We start from the raw sequence: 17,609 nt of genomic DNA, 5'->3' as shown, positions 1-17,609 counted from the left end.
AGAAGCTGCTTTCTAACATCATTTTTCAGGAACCCGCATTTGTCTTACACTCTTGCAGCCCCTGGCACAAGCCCTCTCCACCTGGAGCGGCATCACCCACAGCTGGGGCACCCGGGCCAGCCTCAAGCTCCACCATTAACACAAGGACCCAGCTGCGAGTCACCCTTCCTGTTTGTCCCAGCTCAGGAGCCACAGCCCCAGGGTGACCGACTCACCCTTCCGGGTGGCAGCATTATTCAGGAGCACTGCTCCCATTAGAGCTACAATTAGTCAAACATTCTTACTTTGTTTTGTACAGATGCATAATGCCGTGAACGATTTCAACTGAGGGGTTCCCACTGAAGAAGGAAATCTGGTCAGGGAGCTGTTTTGAAGGCGAGTCTGGAGCAGCCTCACACTCTTTACTTTGATCGTCATGTTTATTTTTGTCCTCGGCAGATGCAGCCTCTGAAGATTTTCTTCCTTCTGTGGCAGCTTTTGTTTCATCTTTTACAAATCAAAAGTTTCCACATTACTAATGGTGCATCAGAAGCGTCTGCTGTTCCCTAAGCACAGCCAGCATGTACACAACAGCACCCGAGAAGTCAAATTACAACCCCAGAAAGCAGCAGAATGAGACACCTCACATCTTTCCTGTTCCAGGGGAAACTCCAGCGCTGCCAGACATCTGGTGCAAGCCCCTGGCAGGACCCGGTGCCGCACGTCAAGCTGGGCGAGCTTTGTACCATGCCCGGTGAAATCCCAACAGGCACTGGTGTCAACACAAAGCAACCAGGACAGGTTTGCGGAGCACGGGCGAGGAGAGCCCCGCAGCAGCGAGCTGCTCCTCCTGCGCTGCTCTGATGGCGGCTCGGACTTTCGACAGGACTTGGGAGTTTCCATCTTGAAACTTCCCCTCTATCAGGGAATTTCACACCTGCAGAGCTGACCGGTCCCATTCCTATGGGCCAGCAAGGCTGGCAAGCAAAACACCAACCAGCCCGCGGCACAGCCCGAAGTAAATTAACCCTTTACAGAGTGGGAAATGTTTGCCAGCAATAACCAACTCTCCTATCCGGACCCCAACACACATCCTCTAATTTCTCTACCTGTTTTCTACGCTGCATGACTGACTCAAGACCCGCACACCCAGCAGCACCTCCGCCATCCCCACACTGACAGACAGCCCTCACCGGTGGGGCCGGCACCTGGGAAGTGCCGCGCTCCCCTGCCACAATACAGGGCCCCTGCGCAAGCAGGACGGGCGACAACCACAGACCCGAAAAAAGGCATTTCCTCCCCCCGAGGCCGGTACCTGGCCGCGGCTGGATGGTCTCAATGATCACGTCGGTCATCTCCCGGCGGCCGAGGTGCTGGTGGAGGATGGCCGCCCGCTCCCCGGGGCCTTTCCCCTCCAAACAGGACGGCACAGCAGCCGGGGCCGCGCCGGTGCTCTCCGCAGCCATCTCCGGAGCTGCGCAGGACAAGGGAGGCGTTGGGACGGGGTGGTGGGAGCGGAGCTCCGGTACCGGGACCCGCCAGCTGCACCGGGACGGCGACCCCGACCCCCTCCCGGGCACCTGGACAGGGCACGGCTCCCTCCCCCGCCACGGTGGACAGGGCTGACCCGCACCCGGGCCCGGTTCCCCGGGTGGGAGGGAACCGGACCGGAGAGACTCACCAGCCGCGCTGTAAGCGAAGCCCGCGGGCAGCGGCGAGTGCTCGGCCAGCTCCAGCCGGATCACCACCAGGGACACGCTCATGGGCCCGGGCACCGCGGGCCGCCACCGCGCTCCGAGGAGGCCAACGGAGATAAAGCACCGCTTCCGCCTCCCGCACCTTTCCCCTCTGACCTCACCGGGGTCACGCCGGCGACGCGATGACGTAGAGGCGGCGACGACGACGCGGCAGCGGCGGCGGAGGAGGAGGAGGAGGAGGAGGACGGCGCGGGGGGCTGCGAGCGGCGCGCGGCCGCTCCTCGCGAGACTTCCAGGTGTGTTCTCGCGAGACTTGGGGGCTGGGGTCAAATGGCGCGGTGAAGCCTGCCCTCTTCCTGGCAAGGCCTGGCCTGGACTAGGCCTAGGGGGGGCCGGGGCACGGAAGGGGGGGGCGCGGAAGGGACGATTCATCCGCGCCCCCCCTTCCGTGCCCCGGCCCCCCCCAAGGGTGACTTCAGGGCTCAGAAGAGGGATGGGGACACTGGGGGTGGAAGGGGGGGGGTGACAGCCTTGCCTGGGCAGACCTGTACCAGAGCCACAGGCCCCGTTACCATGGCAACACAGCCAAGCTGAAGGGACCAGGCCCCATCCCCTTAGGCCGAAGCACATCCACCCCTTAAAAAAAAAAAAAAAAACCCAAACAAAAAATCCTCTTTCTTGCTTTCCCCTCACACCCACTACGCTGGTATCTTGCAGCTCAGGGCCGTGCCAGGCGTTGGTATGGTTCATGCTTAGGTAAAAGAAACTAAAAGTCCAGCCCTGGAAATAAGGACTTTGCTTCATGGCTTAGAGCTGTCCGTGAAGGATAAAGGATACCCCTGGATAATCCAGCATCCTATAGCCCCCCTAACACATCTTTGAAACCCTCTCAGCATCGTCTGGATCATAGAAAATTAACTATAGCAAGACTGACTCGAGGGACATCTGCATCAATAGACCAGCAACAAGAGTGTTGCAAAAATATAGTCGCTTTGCAAAGTTTTGCTATGATTAGCAATCAGTGGGGTGGGTGTTAGTGATTAGTCAAATTATGTTGTACCTGAACATTTGAAGAGTATAAGGACCCTGTGTAAAACCACATTCAGGTGCCCCAATTTGGCTGGGACACTTCATGTGCATGAATAAATATTTACCCCTGTAATTCTATGCTTTGCATCCTAGCCTCTCTCCTCGCTCAGCAGGGGCCAGTTGCAAATTTTCCGCAGCATGTACCTGAGGAGCATTGCCCACACCCCTTACCTGCTCTGTGCTGGGATCCGGCAGCACCTGCATGGGTTAATTCGGCGGAGGCGATCTGGATGGTGCCATTACAAAGCCGTGATCTTTGACGAGAGCGGAGTGCTCCTCCCGTCCCCTTACAAGACGGCCGCGGGTGTGTATTCTTATTTCTCATTTGCTCCTGTTGTTTCTGTGCATGGAGGGAAAATGGATTTCAGGTGCCCCTGTCAGCTGCCTCTGGTTCTGGTAAGATATTCAAGAACTTGCGATGACGACGATGGTACCCCGTTGTGCCATCAGAAGCGCTAGAAGGAACAGCAACCAGGAACCGCGTTGACAGCTCCAGATCAGGGCCTGAACCCATCTGGTAATGAAACTGTCCTGTAATGACACCGACTGATACCAGCCAACATTGGTACAGTCCTTCAGGACACTTTAAGAACTCCGTGTTTTCGCCCCAAGGGTACCACACCAAAAATAGAGGTGAGGTGCTTCAGCTGGGGGAATGCCAAAACTTCTTTTCTCCATGTCCGGGTAAATTACCTCAGTCCAGCACATCGGTTCTCGTGAGTGCTGGTCAATGTATCAGACTTCAGAGGGATTTCAAGCAGGTTTCCCAGTTCTGATGATGCCATACATGCTCTCTTCTGGCTTTCCTACTTTTCTCTGTATAGACTGGGAGGCCCGGAATTGTATTCCAGCCGGCACCATCCAGCAAGCTATACTCTCTGGAGGGGAAAATAGTCCCTCTCTGAAGTACACAAGAGGAGAGCTGACGACTGTGGAGTTTTTGCAGGAATTGGGACAGCAGTGTTTTGAGATTGTAAGCCAACTCCCCCCTCCTCTCTTTGTGCTTCCCAGCTGCAGGGAAACAGGATCCTGCAATGTGGTGGTTCAGTGAGGAAAGAGGAGCTTTTAAAAAAAAATCCTTTGATGGAAGGGTCTGGATTTACCATCTAGGAAGCATCGCTGTCTGATCAGGGCAGACTTTTCACTGCCATCATCATTCTGGTACCCAGGCAGGATGGTCAGCTGAATTTGCCTTCGCTTCCACCAGCCTTGTCCTGCATATTTCGTAACTTTTTATTTCAAGACAGCTCTAGGATCAGCCAAGATGAGAAGTCAGAGAGTCAGAGATCAGCTAAAAGGCTTTTGCTGCTAGTTTGTACATGGGCACACTCAACGGATGGAGGCCATGGTCTCCAGGGAGGGTTCTTAAGATCAGTAGAAGACCCTCCACCACAGCTCCAGGAACACAGTGCAAGAATGCTCTTTTGAATAAAGTCTTTTTGAAACAGCGCAGTCTAAAATGCAGATTCCTTTCCTGCCTGCTGAATGGTGAAGCAGTATTTATCTCTAACCTGCCTTGATTCCACGGCAGGCACAGTCCTAGTGCATTTCTCTCTCCCAAAATCAGCCCTTTATCTCTGCTGCTGCTTCTGTAGAATTAGTAATGTGAGAACGCTTGTTTATTTGGTCTAAACAATTTAGCTGGGAGATTCACTGACTGCCTTCTGCTGCCAAAGGAAGTAGGACAGCAAGATAAGATGATCAGGCAACCTACCTACCCAACCACTCTTATTTTCCTCCCTGCATAAAAACCATTTATGGCTAATTATCATTCTTGGGGGTTTCTCTGTTTTCTTAGGCAAATGTCTGTGTTCCAGTGGACTCTTTTCTCTTGGACTTAATCAGAAATGAGATGATAAAACAGCTCCCCATAATGGCAGAAGCAGTACAGTGTATCCGTGCAGAAGGTCTTAAGACAGCTCTTCTAAGCAACAACTTCTGTCTGCTGAATGGAGAGAGCTTTCTGCCCCTAGACCGAAAGCACTTTGATGTGGTAAGCCTGGATGGATTCCAAAATGCATTTCTGTAGCTAGGTCTATAGAAAGTTGCAACTGAAATTCTTTACATGAAGGTACCAAATGAATGGCAACCAGCAGCATGTATTAGTAGACATAAATGTAACAGTCTGTGAAAATGTTTCCTGGCATAATTTGTTGTAGTGACTGGGCCTTTGAAGAGGGTCTGAGTGAGTGGCAGGTACGTGTGCATTTGAAAATTCATTGCAAAATGCCCACACAACCACAAGTATACGTGTAACAGGCATAGCTAGTGATGTTGATAAAGGACTTAGAAGCTGAAACACTATACAAGAAATAAATGTTATTACCCAGTGCCCCTGCTTGCTTTATATTTAGTCCTTAGTCTTTTAAAGCTTGTTTCATCCCAAAGAATTGCAAAGCATACCCCGTATTAGAAAAATCCCACTACCCCAACATGCCGCTCTGTCTGAGCCCACCCCTCTCCCAGCACACTTCGCTTTTGCAACGATGAAGCAGAAGATTAGCCATGAACCTCGAGGCTGGTTTGAGTGGCTTCACTTTAACAGGCAGCTATGAGGACTCACCTCAGCATGACAGAAAATTTGCTTTTTTTTTGTGTGCCCCAACTCACATCTTCGAATTTCAGGAGTTTATTCATGACTTAAGTTTGGTTTATAGCCTTGATTGAGACAACAAAATATGCAAAGAGTCGTCATATCAATACATTTAAAACCTGGGACTGTTTAAAATAATCTTGTCAACATTATGTCATTATCGACTCAGCTTTCTGTGCATTATACTAGTGACACCAGTGCCTATGAAGTTCTCTTAGTGGAGTGATGCTCTGTCATGATGCTCTGTGGTACCTTTCATCCCAGGCTGTTTCAAAGCACTTTAATAACCATGGCCTATCCGGTGTCATCACTCATGCGGTGTGGCTCTTCTGTAACAGCAGGCAACAGCACTGCACAGTAATTAGTGAAAAAAAAAAATTAATTGAATGTGGATTTCTACTAGGATTGGCTTTTATGTCTATCTAATAGATCAATTTCTATTCCTAGAGTGTCTGTCAGTGCAGAGGTGAAATATTGCTTGAATTTTTTGTGGTTTCAAGGGCAATATGAGTATTCAGAGACTGACTCAAGATTTTTTTGATCCAAATTTGGGCAGATGATTATGGTCAACATCTCTGCTGCTGTGAAGATTGCTTTGGCGTGGTTGATAGGTGCAATGGTCAGGACACCGCTTTTCCAGATCATTTGGAAGGTGGTGCAATCCAAGGCTTTCTTGGACAGCATTGAGCAATTGGTTCAGCACGGTCTGAGACATCCAGTGAGTCTCCCACATCGTGACATCTCGTTGGATATCTTCCATCCAAGGACTGGCTGATCCTGTTTAGCTTATTTGAGCTGACAGAACCACAGCCAAGCAGTTGGCACCCACGCAGTCACTTGAATCACATTCTATCCCGCTCTGTCAGCCCTCCATTCCCCGTGTCCTTTATTTCACATGTTACTTAGACTGTCAGTCTCTTTCCCACCCTCCCGTCCTCCATTTCCAACACTGCACAGATGTTTGTGGTCACAGTAGGCTCATGCATAATCCATTTGTTGTTGCTGTAGATGGTTGAATCTTACCGGGAAGGAATGCGCAAGCCAGATCCTCGAATCTATAAGCTGTGCTTGGAGCGCTTGGGCGTTCAGCCCCAGGAATCCATCTTCCTTGACAACAGCAGCGAGAACCTAAAAGCAGCAGCCCAGCTTGGCATTAAAACGGTGAAGGTACAAAGCAATGCAACCAGGGCAGGCTTTGGGTATGGTTTCTAAGTCCAGAAGCTGTGTTTGACTTGAATGACTCAGGATTTTCAGTCACAGTGGCAGACTCATGTTGGCAAGCCTTTTGTTTCAGCCTGTCCTTATTCCTACAGGATGTGGCGGGGTTAAAGGGGAGGATTACTGGCAAAGTCTGCACTGGCCTGCTTCATTCACAGCTCTAAACCCTACAGCCAGTGAGTGTAACCTCGGAGAAGTTGCTTCTCCTTTATGGACTTTGGTTCCCTATTAGAGAAACAGCCCTAACCTATTGGTTGAGACAACCACATCAATCTGATATGAGAAAATAAGACTTATTTAATAAATTTCTAGAAGCCCTGAGGCTTCATGGATCTGTCAGCTGGGGACTGACTGGTTAACCCCCAGGCTTTGGAGACAGTGAGCACAGGGGTTTTACTTTGGTGAGAGGGAAGGACAAGCATGGGACTGGTGGGAAGAGTGAACTCTGCTCCCCTGGACTGCACACAGGGAATTCCAGCTCTTAGCCCAGCCCAAGCTCACAGTGCCTATGCCACAGTAACAGGTACGTCTCCGGGACAGAGACCGAGGCAGGAGGCTCAGCGAGTATTGGTAATGGCACTCTGCGCTGGCAAGGACTGGCTGACCAGTGGATTCCTGTGTGTCTTAGTGGATCGGTGCTGTTGGACTCACAGATAAATGCATCACAAGTGTGCAGAGCTCTTTCTTTCCCAGGCAATTTTATCTTGTATCACCCAGTGTTTCTCCCTCCCTCCTGCTTTCAGGTCGATGATCCAGAAGTAGCACTCAAAGAGCTGGAAGCCTATCTGGGTTTTCCTTTGCAAGGGTTTGTTCCATATACTCGTTCAGTGAGACCAAGCATGGAAATCCCAAAAGATCACCTGCAAAAGTACCTTGAAAATGTTCTCAGTGACCAGGCAACAGGTATCGCAGTGCTTTTTGCTCTTCAGCCTGAAAGCTTGCATATTCTGGAGCCATTGGCTCTTTCCATCATATGGCAGATGGATTGAAAAATAATATTAATGAAAGGCGCCTAGTCTCCAAGCAAATGTTGCAGCCATTCAGGTTTCAGTGATCTGTCACTGTTTCCCAGAAATGGGAAACAACATTTTAGGACTTCCTCATTTGGGAGGGGTTGAGCACAAGTTGCCAAAGAGCTGCCAGGAGTATTCTTGGCCTGTGAGCCATCTATGAGCGATTGCCATGCTCCCCAGGTATTTGGGACACAGGAGCAAAGTGTAGGTTCCTGATTGCTGCAAGTGAGATCTCAGACCCAGGCACAGGAAGGGGAAGTAAAACCTGGAGAAGTGGTGAGAAATAATCCCAGCTCATGCTTCTGTCTGCTGACCCTCTGCTCTCAACTCTTCAGGCCCGCTAATGTTACGGCAGTTTGGCCACGGACAGTCTACCCGGACCTATTACGTGAAGTTTGGAGATCGCTTGCTTGTGCTGAAGAAGGAGCCCTCTGACAGCCTGCATCCCTCAGGCCCTGCAGTCAGAAGGGAATACAGGTGAGAAGGAGCTGTGCTCCTCATGCCAGCTGACCAGGGAAAACTCTTGTAGGAGATCCCAAACAACCCCATCCTAGGGACAGTGCTCTATTCCAGCCTTGGCTTTTCTGTTCCACATCACACACAGAGTTCACACACCTGCCTCCCACATTGTCCTCCCTGCATTTTGCACAGCTCCGTATCCCAGTCTGTGATCTGTCTGTTCGCTACAGCTAGTGTGAGCAGTCCTAGATTGAGAGACAAGGCTGTGCTACTGCCCTGCAGCTGGTGGTGAGCGTGTGGTTAGGACCCTGTTCCTGTGAAAAGCATCCTCCCCACTCCTGCACTGCCAATCCTGCCAATCCATGGAGCACACCACAGCTCTCCGCAGGATCTCACTGTCGCGTCTGGCACCTTGGGTGGGAGAGGGGTTGCAGCACAACACTGCAACTGAGCAGCGAGGAGCCTAGCGAAGGGCTAGCCCCATGCTGGAGGGGTCACGCTGCAAACCAGTTTGCTGTGCCAGAGATCTCTGCCTCAGCAGCAGAGCAGCAGGACACTTGTGGGGGAGCAGTTGTGACCTCCGCTTGGTTTTTCAGAGTGTGTTGGTCTCGGGGCTCTGGGCCATACAAAGATGTTGGTGTGCTTCATTCCCCTACCTGCAGCCATGCTATTTTAGTGTGCTATTTCAGTGTGAGCATAGGGCTCTTTTTTATATTTTGTGTCTGCCTAGCAACAATGCAGTTCTAGTATCGATTCCCTAATGCCTTTCTGTGCTGACATGGCTCTCTGACTTGCCCTGGCAGGATACTGAAGGCACTCTCTGAGGCTGGTGTTCCTGTTCCCACTGTACTTGCTCTCTGCGAGGACAGAAGGTAATCTTGTCCCTCAGCTTTCACTCTGTGCTTGACAACTTCAGCCAGATTCCCCCAAAGATGAGGAGAGAAGAGAAGGAGCCAGACCTCACAAAGTTCACTGGTCTAATTAGTGTTTGCCCAGTCTCTGGCCAGAGGAGCCTCTAGAAGTTCAAAGGACAGCCACTTTTATTTGGCTTGGTTTAGGTATGTCCTTATTTTAGCAATCAATCAAAATGCTGTGTTCCTTTGAAAAGCTGCTATAAAACAAGGTGGGGCTTCCTGCTGACTCAGTATTCTCAGGTTTCCAATAAGGAGGTGATTTTTCTAACTGCCAGTCCTCGGACTTGTCCCAAGGTCTACAGCCATGATAGCAGCAAGTCTGTGACCAGGACACCCTGTCTAGCCTGCAGTCAGCACAGCTATGCTCAGATCTCTGCTGGCTGCAGTAATAAAGTCTCTGCACTGCAGTTAAATGTCTGTCCACCATTCATGATGTTTGCATGCAATCTGATAGCCCAGCTCCAGAGCTCACTGCAGGGGAGGCAGGGAGATGGTTGGTGCTGTAGCCTGGCCCCAAGCTCAGCTTCCTGGGGCTGGAGGGAACGGGACTGATCATGCCACAGCCGTGTGCCACTGGCTGGCAGCCTGAGTTGGGCTTGAGCCCAGGCCACATATGGGCATGAGTGCTCAAGTGCTGTTGAGGCTGCTCTTCACCTTGCCATGCAGGTGAGGCCCGGGGGCATGTTCAAGGTGCAGGTGAGATTTGAGGGGTGGTAGGTAGCAGGATTAACCTCAGACCCGCCGGTTCCACTTTGCTTCCCCAGCACCTTTGGCTCACCTTTCTACCTGATGGAGCACTGTGCTGGCCGTGTCTACAGCGACGCCTCCCTGCCTGCACTGCAGCCTAGCCAGCGGAGGGCTATTTATGCTGCCATGAGTCAAGTCCTCTCCAAGATCCACAGTGTAGACCTCAGAGCAGCCAAACTGGAGGACCTCAGGGAGCATGGTGAGAGAAGGCTATGTATCCTCTATCACTGTTTTCCTCTCCTGTGTATCAGCATTTCAAGGGGTAGGCTCGGGTACAGGACTTGGGCCAAACTTGGGGGCAGTTAGGAAAGTGAAGATGAGCAGCAGGGTGTCTGAATCCCCGGGCGTGGTGGGAGGGTGTGGAGAGCTGCTTTAGATCCTCCAGATCTGTGTTTCCTGTTAGTAGTCCCCAGAGCTTCCTGCCATGAGCAAGAGCTGCACTGTGGGTGCAGGAGTAACTTGTTTGCTGCCATCTCTGACCAAACTTCCTCAGCTCCTCCAGTCTCTGCAGGGCTATCGCAGCTTCTCGGAGTTGGTGGAGAAGTTACGTTTTTGTCCAGGATCTGATTATTTCCACCAGAATATCAAATCCAGTGCCCAGTTAAGAATGTATGAGACCCCTGGAAATCACAATTAAACTCTTGGAACTTATCTCAGGGTGCTGGACTGAGATCTGCTTGGCTGTTTGACTTTTTCTGCATGCACCTTTTATGCGTCTCTTTTGAAGCCTCTTTGTGCCTGTCCCTTTACCTGAGAGCCTTTGTTCCCTTTTTACAGGTAATTACATTCAGTGGCAAGTTGAGACCTGGACAAAGCAGTATCGAGCTATGGAAACTTGTGTTATCCCAGCCATGGAGAGACTCATTGAGTGGCTGCCTCTGCATTTTCCCGAATCTCAGAAGACGACAGTGGTGCATGGTGATTTCAGGTACTGCTTGGCTGACAGCACTGCCCTGGAACACATCCCAGGTGGCAGAGAGGGAGAGAGAGTGTAAAGCAATGTGCAGACTCCAAAGAGATGCTGAATTGGGCTGGTGCAGCAGCTTCAGAGTAGTCCGAAAGCTGGGCTCTGGGTCGTGTTCAGCATTCCCCAGGTAATGAGACCTAGAGGGCCACAAACCCTTCGCATCTGTCATGAGAAATATATTCCAAGAGCTCTGACTGGTGCTGACTCTGACTTGCACCCAGAGCTCTCATATTTTCCCCAGTGTTTATCTACGTACTGATCTGTGGCAGTTTAAAAGCAGCACCCATTCGAGAGCGGGGAAACTGAGGGCAGGAACTGAAAGCCTGAATTCCCAATGTCCGATTCCAATCTTGCTGCCTCATTGGTGTTTCAGAGTTTCTTCATGCAACCACTGCAAACACTGGTCTAACACTAGAGGATCATCAGCTGTTTCTGCAATACTCAGAAATGGTGGTGCACGTTGCTAATGATATTTGGTGCTTAAAGAGTTTGGGTGGCTGGTGAGATGCTGCAGGATGTATGGCAAAACCTGCCAGCATTACAGGTGAAGTTGTGCAGGAGCGTGGTGGCTGGGGACAGAGGTGAGGGATGCTGAGAGCTACTTCTGTGTTGTCAGACCCTGGCTGCCAGGGACGTGAGGCTGCAGCGTAGGCGTGTGCCAATTCTGGGCCAAGGCTCCTTCCCGCAAGGTTTAGCGCACACAGTTCCTGTGTGACTGGAAGGTGGTGAGCTCTCTGCACCCTGGAGGATGGCTGCCCTCTGTTTCCTCCTCAGTAGGCTGCTGCCCTCTCCTGGGGCTCAAACTGTTGAAGGCTGTACTATGCATAATCTACAGCACATGGCAATGCAGGGCCTGGAGTTATTGTGTGCCTTTGAAATGACCAGAAGATCCCCCTAGACAGTGACTTGCCTGCTTCGCTTTTTGGCTAGCCTGTCCTGTAACATCTGTTAGTGATCTGAGGCCCTGAATAACTTGGTTTCATTCTTCAAAGCACAGTTCAGTTCATCGTTAACCAGGGAGTTCACTATTGAGTAATCTCTGTCCTCCCTGACCTATGCTTGCAGAAATTAATCTTTCACTTGTGCAGCCTCCCAAAGGACTCAGCAATTTTTTAAGACAGTGAAGAGCACTGGAAAGCTCTTCTGCTTCTGTAGGTAGGAAAGCAGTAGGAAAGCACCTACTGCTGCTGAGCACTGGGATTTTTTTCCCTCTCTTGAGACTTTTCTGATCTCTTTTTCCCTCTGATACAGGATGGACAACCTGGTCTTTCATCCAGACAGGCCAGAAGTCATTGCTGTCCTTGGCTGGAATCTTTCAACTCTAGGAGATCCCATCTCTGATTTGGCGAATAACTGTATGGCCTACTTCCTGCCACCTCACTTTAATGCACTGAGAGGTACAGAGAGGGGCAAAGTCACATTTGACACACGGAGAGAGGAACCAGAGTTCAGAAACAGATTAGCTCCTGCCCAGAGAGCTCAGCTGGCAGTTGGGCTCATTGCAGTTGGCAAGGGCTGTGGGTCTTGTACCATATTCCCTGCTCTGCCCTTTCTGCCCTCCCTGAAGAACCCTGCATCCCTCCAGGGCGGAAGCATCTTTCTGTGTGTGCAGTAATCACTGTGCCCTGATTGCCCTATCCCCAGTTTGTCTCATATCTCCCACCCATTTGGCACATACTCTGCCATGCGCTCCTATCCTGGTTGGTACTGTCACCCGGTTCATGCACATGGACCTTTGTTAGCAGTCATGTCAGGGACGGCCCCAGAGAGGAGTTGCAAAACTGTGTTTAAAAATTAGTTTGGATTATTTTCCCTCTCATTTCAGCTGTAAAGCTGGGGAACTCTTTTGGGTAGGAAAGCTGTGAACCAGGCCAGCCCAGAAGGGGTTTGTCCACAAAGTTATACACTTGTTAAAAAGAACAGTATAGGGGTAAACAGGGAGGAAAATCACTCCGTTGTTTAGGAGGAAGATCCGTCAGTCACAGCTTTCACAATTTCACCCCAATGAACAAAACTGCCCAGTATGCATTTCACCTATGTGGGTTGGTGCCAAACCCCCATTGTTATGTATGGAAACAGCATGGCAGCGGTGCAGGTGTTGGATGGGTGTAGGTGTCTCCACTGCTCCACAGCTGCATGGCTCTGCCACAAGCCTCACGGCATCCCTAGAAAGCTCTGAGCTCCTCGCTGTCTGCTGCTTCACTGTTGCCTCTTCACGCCTTCCAGGCTTGAGGAAGTGTGATTTGGGGCACCTGGGAGTCCCCACGGCAGAGGAGTATTCCCAGATGTACTGTGGCCACATGGGAGTGGAGCGCCCCAAGAACTGGAATTTCTACATGGCCTTTGCCTTTTTCCGACTGGCTGCAATGCTGCAGGGACTCGACAAACGCTCTCTGGCAGGTGAGGAACCCAGCCACGCTGGCCCTGTTCTGCACAGGTCTCCAGCCAGAGCACAGACACAAGCACTGGTGTGGGGAGAGCTCTTGCACTGAGCCGGGGGAGGTCAGACCGGCAGCATGTGCTGCAGGGTTTGGGCACTTCTGGCTGTGATTCCTGAGAGCTCTGAAATTCCAAGTGCTACAGCAAAGCATGGCATGTCTGGCAGTCTTGTGCTTTCAGCATAGAGCTCCTGTGGGAAATAAGGGATCAAAATGAGAGATCTTGTTTCACTCTGGAGATGAGTGACCTGGGAGTAATGGTGCAGCGAGTGATTGCTGCATGTAGACAAGAGGGATGCGATAGAGTATCCTCTAAAGCACAGAGCTCCCTGCCCGCTCCAGCACTGGCTCTGGAGCGTGTGAGGCTGCTACAACCTCTCAGGCAGGCTGTGTTGTGTAGTCAGGATGTGTCCTGCAAACAAAAAACAGAGTCAAAGGGGAGCACTCACAGGGCATTTCCCCAGCGGCTGCTTTTTGCTGGATGCGAGGTCTGGTCTGTTCCTGTTTGCTGTTTGTGCTGATCGGAAGTTGCTGAGTGATCACTTTTCTTTCACGGGAGAACTGAGCAGAGGCCAGAGTTTAGAGCTCAGAGCCGAGTCCTACAGGTGGAGCTCTCAGACCTTCAAACTAAGCACCACCTTCAAAGAGAGAGTCGAAAGCAGGGAGGTGGTGTGAACTGTTTGTGCTGTTTATCTGCATACATCGGGTCTGGCCTGGGAGTCTTTATCAGAAAAAACCAAGACATTATTTTCGTATTCCTTAGAGAGGAGTCTCCTCGAGTCCTGCTGGGCTGGCCCAGACAAGGGCACGTGGCGCTGTTTGGGATGTGACTACATAACACGGGCTTTCTTAAACAAAGGTGTCCTACTCTTTTCTTGTCCCCAGGGAGGCCAGCCCCAGGTGAAAGCAGCCCAGAGGATGCAGAGTTCGTGGCCAACCTGGCTTGGGAGTTCGCCATAAAAGAAGGATTCCGTGTGTTTGACAGCCTCCCCACTGCAAAGCCTCTTGCACGATGCTACAGCACCTGGGCCAGGCGAGGGCCCATCCTCAGCAGGAACTATGGTACCTGGGCACATCCAGGGGCAGCTCCTGTGCCCAAAGTCCCCCTGGTCACTCCCCTCACCAGCCTGCTGGGGATGGCCCAGGGTCTTTGCTGCAAGCTGAAAAAGATCATGGGTGTCCAGTGGAGTTTTCTGATTTCCCAGCCCAGATGGAGTCCATGTCCTCTTCTAGAACTGAAGGTGAGACATCTTCCTCCCTGAAGTAGCTTTGCTTTGCTGGACCTGCACCAGGGTGGGGGATTGTGGCATACCTCGTGTCCTTGCTTTCCTGATCACATCAGACAGTTGGCGCTTGTAGAGTCCAATGGCTTGGAGAAAGGGAGCCGGATTCCCATTGCTGGCTACATTAGAGTAACAGAGTTCATATTCTGGGAAACAGCAATTCAGAAGCTGGCACTCCCTTCCAAGATGAGCAGATTAACGCCAGCCCAGCTGTAATTGCTGGTGCTGCTCCACCAAGGTCCTGCCACCAATGCTGGTGGAGTCCCCAGAGCTTGGCTGGACTTGGGCTATTCAACACCTGCCAGTCCAGCGCTTGCTCATTCCCTTCCCCTGGCAGGGCTCTGGAGCCTCGCTGCTGCCTCTGTGTGGGGAAGGCTAAGTTAATTCTCTTTGTAAGAGTCCCTCCTGCTGCTTCCTTGGGAGGTCCCTCAGGTAGGGCAGGGAGCTGCTTGCACCTCCACAGCTTCATTTCCTCCTTTGTGTTCTCTTATCCTACTCTCCCTGGCAGGGGCTGTCCCTGCAGACGTCCCCATCAGCAAACAGTTGCCTACCCAGTGATAAGCCACGTGTGATCGGCAGTGCAGGCTCTGGGATGCCACTTGGAGTTTGGCCCGGCCACCGCCCTGGGCTCTCCTGCACAGAGCGGGTGCTGCTGCAGCCTTGAACCCTCAAAATGGAGGGACACTGGTCATTCCTGGTATGGTAGTGAGGAAGCAGAAACCAGCTGCCAAAGTGACTTGCCCATGGTCATGTGGTGGGTCAGTGGCAGAGATGGGAGTAGCATCAGGTCTCAAACTGTAGAGCTTTAATTACGTGTCTCTTCCTTCTGCCAGTGCAAGGCAGGTCAGGTCAATACGCAGGTATCAGGACATCTGGGTCCCCTGCCTGGGCTCTGCAAACTATCTGGTTTCTCTGTGCTTCCACTTCCCAGTGCTGCTGGTGGCCACAGTGCGGCTCAGTGTGCCCGTGGCTCTGGGCTGGCTGGTGTTGCAAATAGATTTGCTGGGAGCGGTGTCATAAGTAATCATTCACAGAGTGTGTCATGAAAGCAAACATCCCTATCCTTGGATTGTTACAGAGATTATATTCTTCATGTATTCTAGTGACATTATCAAATTCTAGTGGGTTACTTAACCGCCTTTTAGCTGCCAAAAAAAAGAAAAATCCCATCTGTTGTTCAGCCCTTCAGAAGCATTTCCTTGTGCTCTGGCAGAAACCAGCAAAGCCCAGCATTTCAGCTGATTCCCTGAGGAGGTGGAAAAGGAGGGGAAGCAGCAGTTCTGGGGAATTTGGAAGTGCTGAGATGAGCAGATCTCCTTGCCCTTCTTCCAGACACTCATCTTCAGAGCTGGGAGTCACCAAGTTTCCAAACACCAGGACTGCCACGCTCTCTCTACTCCATGCCTTGGGCTTGTGGTAGAGACACTGCTCCTTGTCTGGGGGACCAGAGAGCCCCCTCATCCCTGCTATCTCCCTGTCCATCCCACTGTTCTTTCCCTTGGCATCGTCCCTGCACTGTCAACCTTTGCTGTGGAAGCATGTTGTGAAAGCCAGGGGAGGAGTCTTGCTGCCCGCAGGAGAAAGATAATGCAGTGGAGCGTTAAACAGCCAAGTAGTCCTGGCCTGGGACTACTCAGCGCTCATAAGCTGGGCAAGGGCCAAGGGAAAGGGCAAGCCTACCTCATGCCAGCTGGCACTGCAGGGGTGGAGGTTCGGCCCAGCAAGCTTGGCATTGAGATGCCCTTGGCTGAGGCACTCTCGGCTCAACAGGGCAGTGTCTCAACTGATCCTGCCATGTCCCGCACGGGGAGCCAGCAGACGTTGCACACTGGTCCTGACGGCTGCCTGTCCCTGCAGTTCTCCGGGGAGATCCTCTCCAAGGTTGCAGAGCAAAGCTCAGTTTGTCTCTCAGAGCGAGCATAAGTGTGTCTGGCCAAAGCACCGGGCGCCCAGCTGCACTCCTGGTGTCATGCCTGGGAGGGAGCCAGGACCGGCTATCGGAGGGGGCAGCAGCAGGGTACGGCAATGTAGGAAGATATAACGTGTCTCATCCTCTTCCATCAGGCAGAGAGTGCCAGGACCAAAGCAGTGGCTCTGACAATGACTGTACAGGCCACGGATCAGGATAGCCAGGTGAGCAGACACATGCACCTAACATTTGACCCTTCTCTGGCCCAAATAAAGCAACACAGGGACACCTCCCTTCTGGGGCCTCCTCCACACCAGGAATGAGGCATTGCAGTCTGGGGCCCATGAGCACGAGGGGTGATTTGTCCTGTCTGTTGTGGGATCCCAGGTGAGGACATTTCCCCAGCACTGCCTTCCCCAGGGCATTTGGAAGGGGCTGGAGCAAATGCTGGCACAGCATTTGCTGCTGTGCTTCCCTGGTTCTGCAGCTCCTTACTTGCCCTGTGTGAGCTTTGATCTCACTCTCACACAGGTCTCTGGAGCAGAGCATCTCAGCAGTGCAGACCCCAGCCTGGGGCTTCACTCGGACTGGAGCTCCATGTCTGGCTGAAGGTCCTGTGTGGTTCACAGGACAGCGCTCTCCAAACCAGAGCTGAGCCACTAGCCGCAGTGCTGGGGAGCCTCGGACGTGAGACTAAACCAGCCACTCCTGCATGGGAGAGGTCGTGCTAACAGCAGCCTGGGAGCTTCTGAATTTCAGTGGTGTTTGCTGTTATCTCATATCTGGGCTCAGTCCCTTTATTGCCAGGGTCCAGGAACGGGGCAAATCCATCCCTGGCTGCAAAATCATGAGGCTGCAAGCAGTCAATACCAGCCTTGCAGAGGGGGGGAGCTGGTCAGGAACGGCCAGGTTGGGGGTGCAAGCCTTGGTTTTGGGAATAAAGAGAATGGAGCAGGGTGTCTCCCCTCCTTCAGCACAACACCTCCAGCTACCTGCAGACTCTAGAAGGACTCCAGTCAGTGGTGGGGGGAACTGAATCAGGGCCTTGAGGACTCCTGGCTTCAGGGGAGATGCTGGAGCTGGGGCAGTGCCTGGCCCGAGGAACTGGGAGGACTCCATGATCCTATGACTACAGTAGATCTCTCTGGGTTTCTTCGGAGATCAGGGAGGAAGCAGACTGGATCAATGGGGGCTTTCAGTGCTTCACAGAGACCAGCAGCAAGGAGAGACCTGTGGGAACAATTGTGGGAATTCCTGAGCTCTTTATGTGTAGTCTAGTATTAATTCAATATTAAAGTGATGG

At 51.9% G+C, this 17,609-nt stretch overlaps 2 protein-coding genes across 6 annotated transcripts in view; one reads left to right on the top strand and one right to left on the bottom strand.

The window, feature by feature from the left end:
* The window catches only part of BRAP (BRCA1 associated protein), a 16,054-nt gene extending 14,156 nt beyond the window's left edge, over nucleotides 1-1,898 (bottom strand). The window contains exons 1-3 of the mRNA XM_075515932.1: nucleotides 1,661-1,898; nucleotides 1,295-1,453; nucleotides 285-486 (exon numbers count right to left, since the gene is read on the bottom strand). Coding sequence (XP_075372047.1) covers nucleotides 285-486; nucleotides 1,295-1,453; nucleotides 1,661-1,742 — 443 coding nt within the window. The 5' untranslated portion in view covers nucleotides 1,743-1,898. The remainder of the gene's footprint in view (nucleotides 1-284; nucleotides 487-1,294; nucleotides 1,454-1,660) is intronic.
* ACAD10 (acyl-CoA dehydrogenase family member 10) lies at nucleotides 1,850-17,609 on the top strand. Of its 5 annotated transcripts, none has more exons than XM_075515930.1 (15): nucleotides 1,850-1,972; nucleotides 2,859-3,069; nucleotides 3,590-3,738; nucleotides 4,564-4,758; nucleotides 6,367-6,525; nucleotides 7,320-7,479; nucleotides 7,925-8,066; nucleotides 8,852-8,920; nucleotides 9,727-9,908; nucleotides 10,487-10,637; nucleotides 11,928-12,073; nucleotides 12,903-13,076; nucleotides 14,000-14,355; nucleotides 16,466-16,530; nucleotides 16,838-17,609. In XM_075515930.1, exons 2-14 carry the CDS (start codon nucleotides 2,904-2,906, stop codon nucleotides 16,493-16,495), a joined length of 2,079 nt encoding a protein of 692 aa, XP_075372045.1. In that variant the 5' UTR covers nucleotides 1,850-1,972; nucleotides 2,859-2,903; the 3' UTR covers nucleotides 16,496-16,530; nucleotides 16,838-17,609. The 5 variants fall into 5 exon arrangements, with proteins under 5 accessions (XP_075372045.1, XP_075372046.1, XP_075372044.1 ...); XM_075515927.1 differs by having other exon boundaries at nucleotides 1,851-1,972; nucleotides 16,462-16,530; XM_075515931.1 differs by lacking the exon at nucleotides 6,367-6,525 and having other exon boundaries at nucleotides 16,462-16,530.

This window comes from Mycteria americana, chromosome 13, assembly GCF_035582795.1.
Source record: "Mycteria americana isolate JAX WOST 10 ecotype Jacksonville Zoo and Gardens chromosome 13, USCA_MyAme_1.0, whole genome shotgun sequence".
Classification (NCBI taxonomy): domain Eukaryota; kingdom Metazoa; phylum Chordata; class Aves; order Ciconiiformes; family Ciconiidae; genus Mycteria; species Mycteria americana.
The sequence above is the reverse complement of the archived record's forward strand: the minus strand, read 5'-3'. Positions and strand labels throughout refer to the sequence as shown.

Coding starts and splice junctions, on each gene's coding strand:
- ACAD10 (XM_075515927.1), top strand. CDS start 2,904: ATGTACCTGAGGAGCATTGCCCACACCCCTTACCTGCTCTGTGCTGGG. Junction 4,759..6,366: donor ACCGAAAGCACTTTGATGTG/GTAAGCCTGGAT, acceptor TTGTTGCTGTAG/ATGGTTGAATCTTACCGGGA. Junction 8,067..8,851: donor GCAGTCAGAAGGGAATACAG/GTGAGAAGGAGC, acceptor TTGCCCTGGCAG/GATACTGAAGGCACTCTCTG.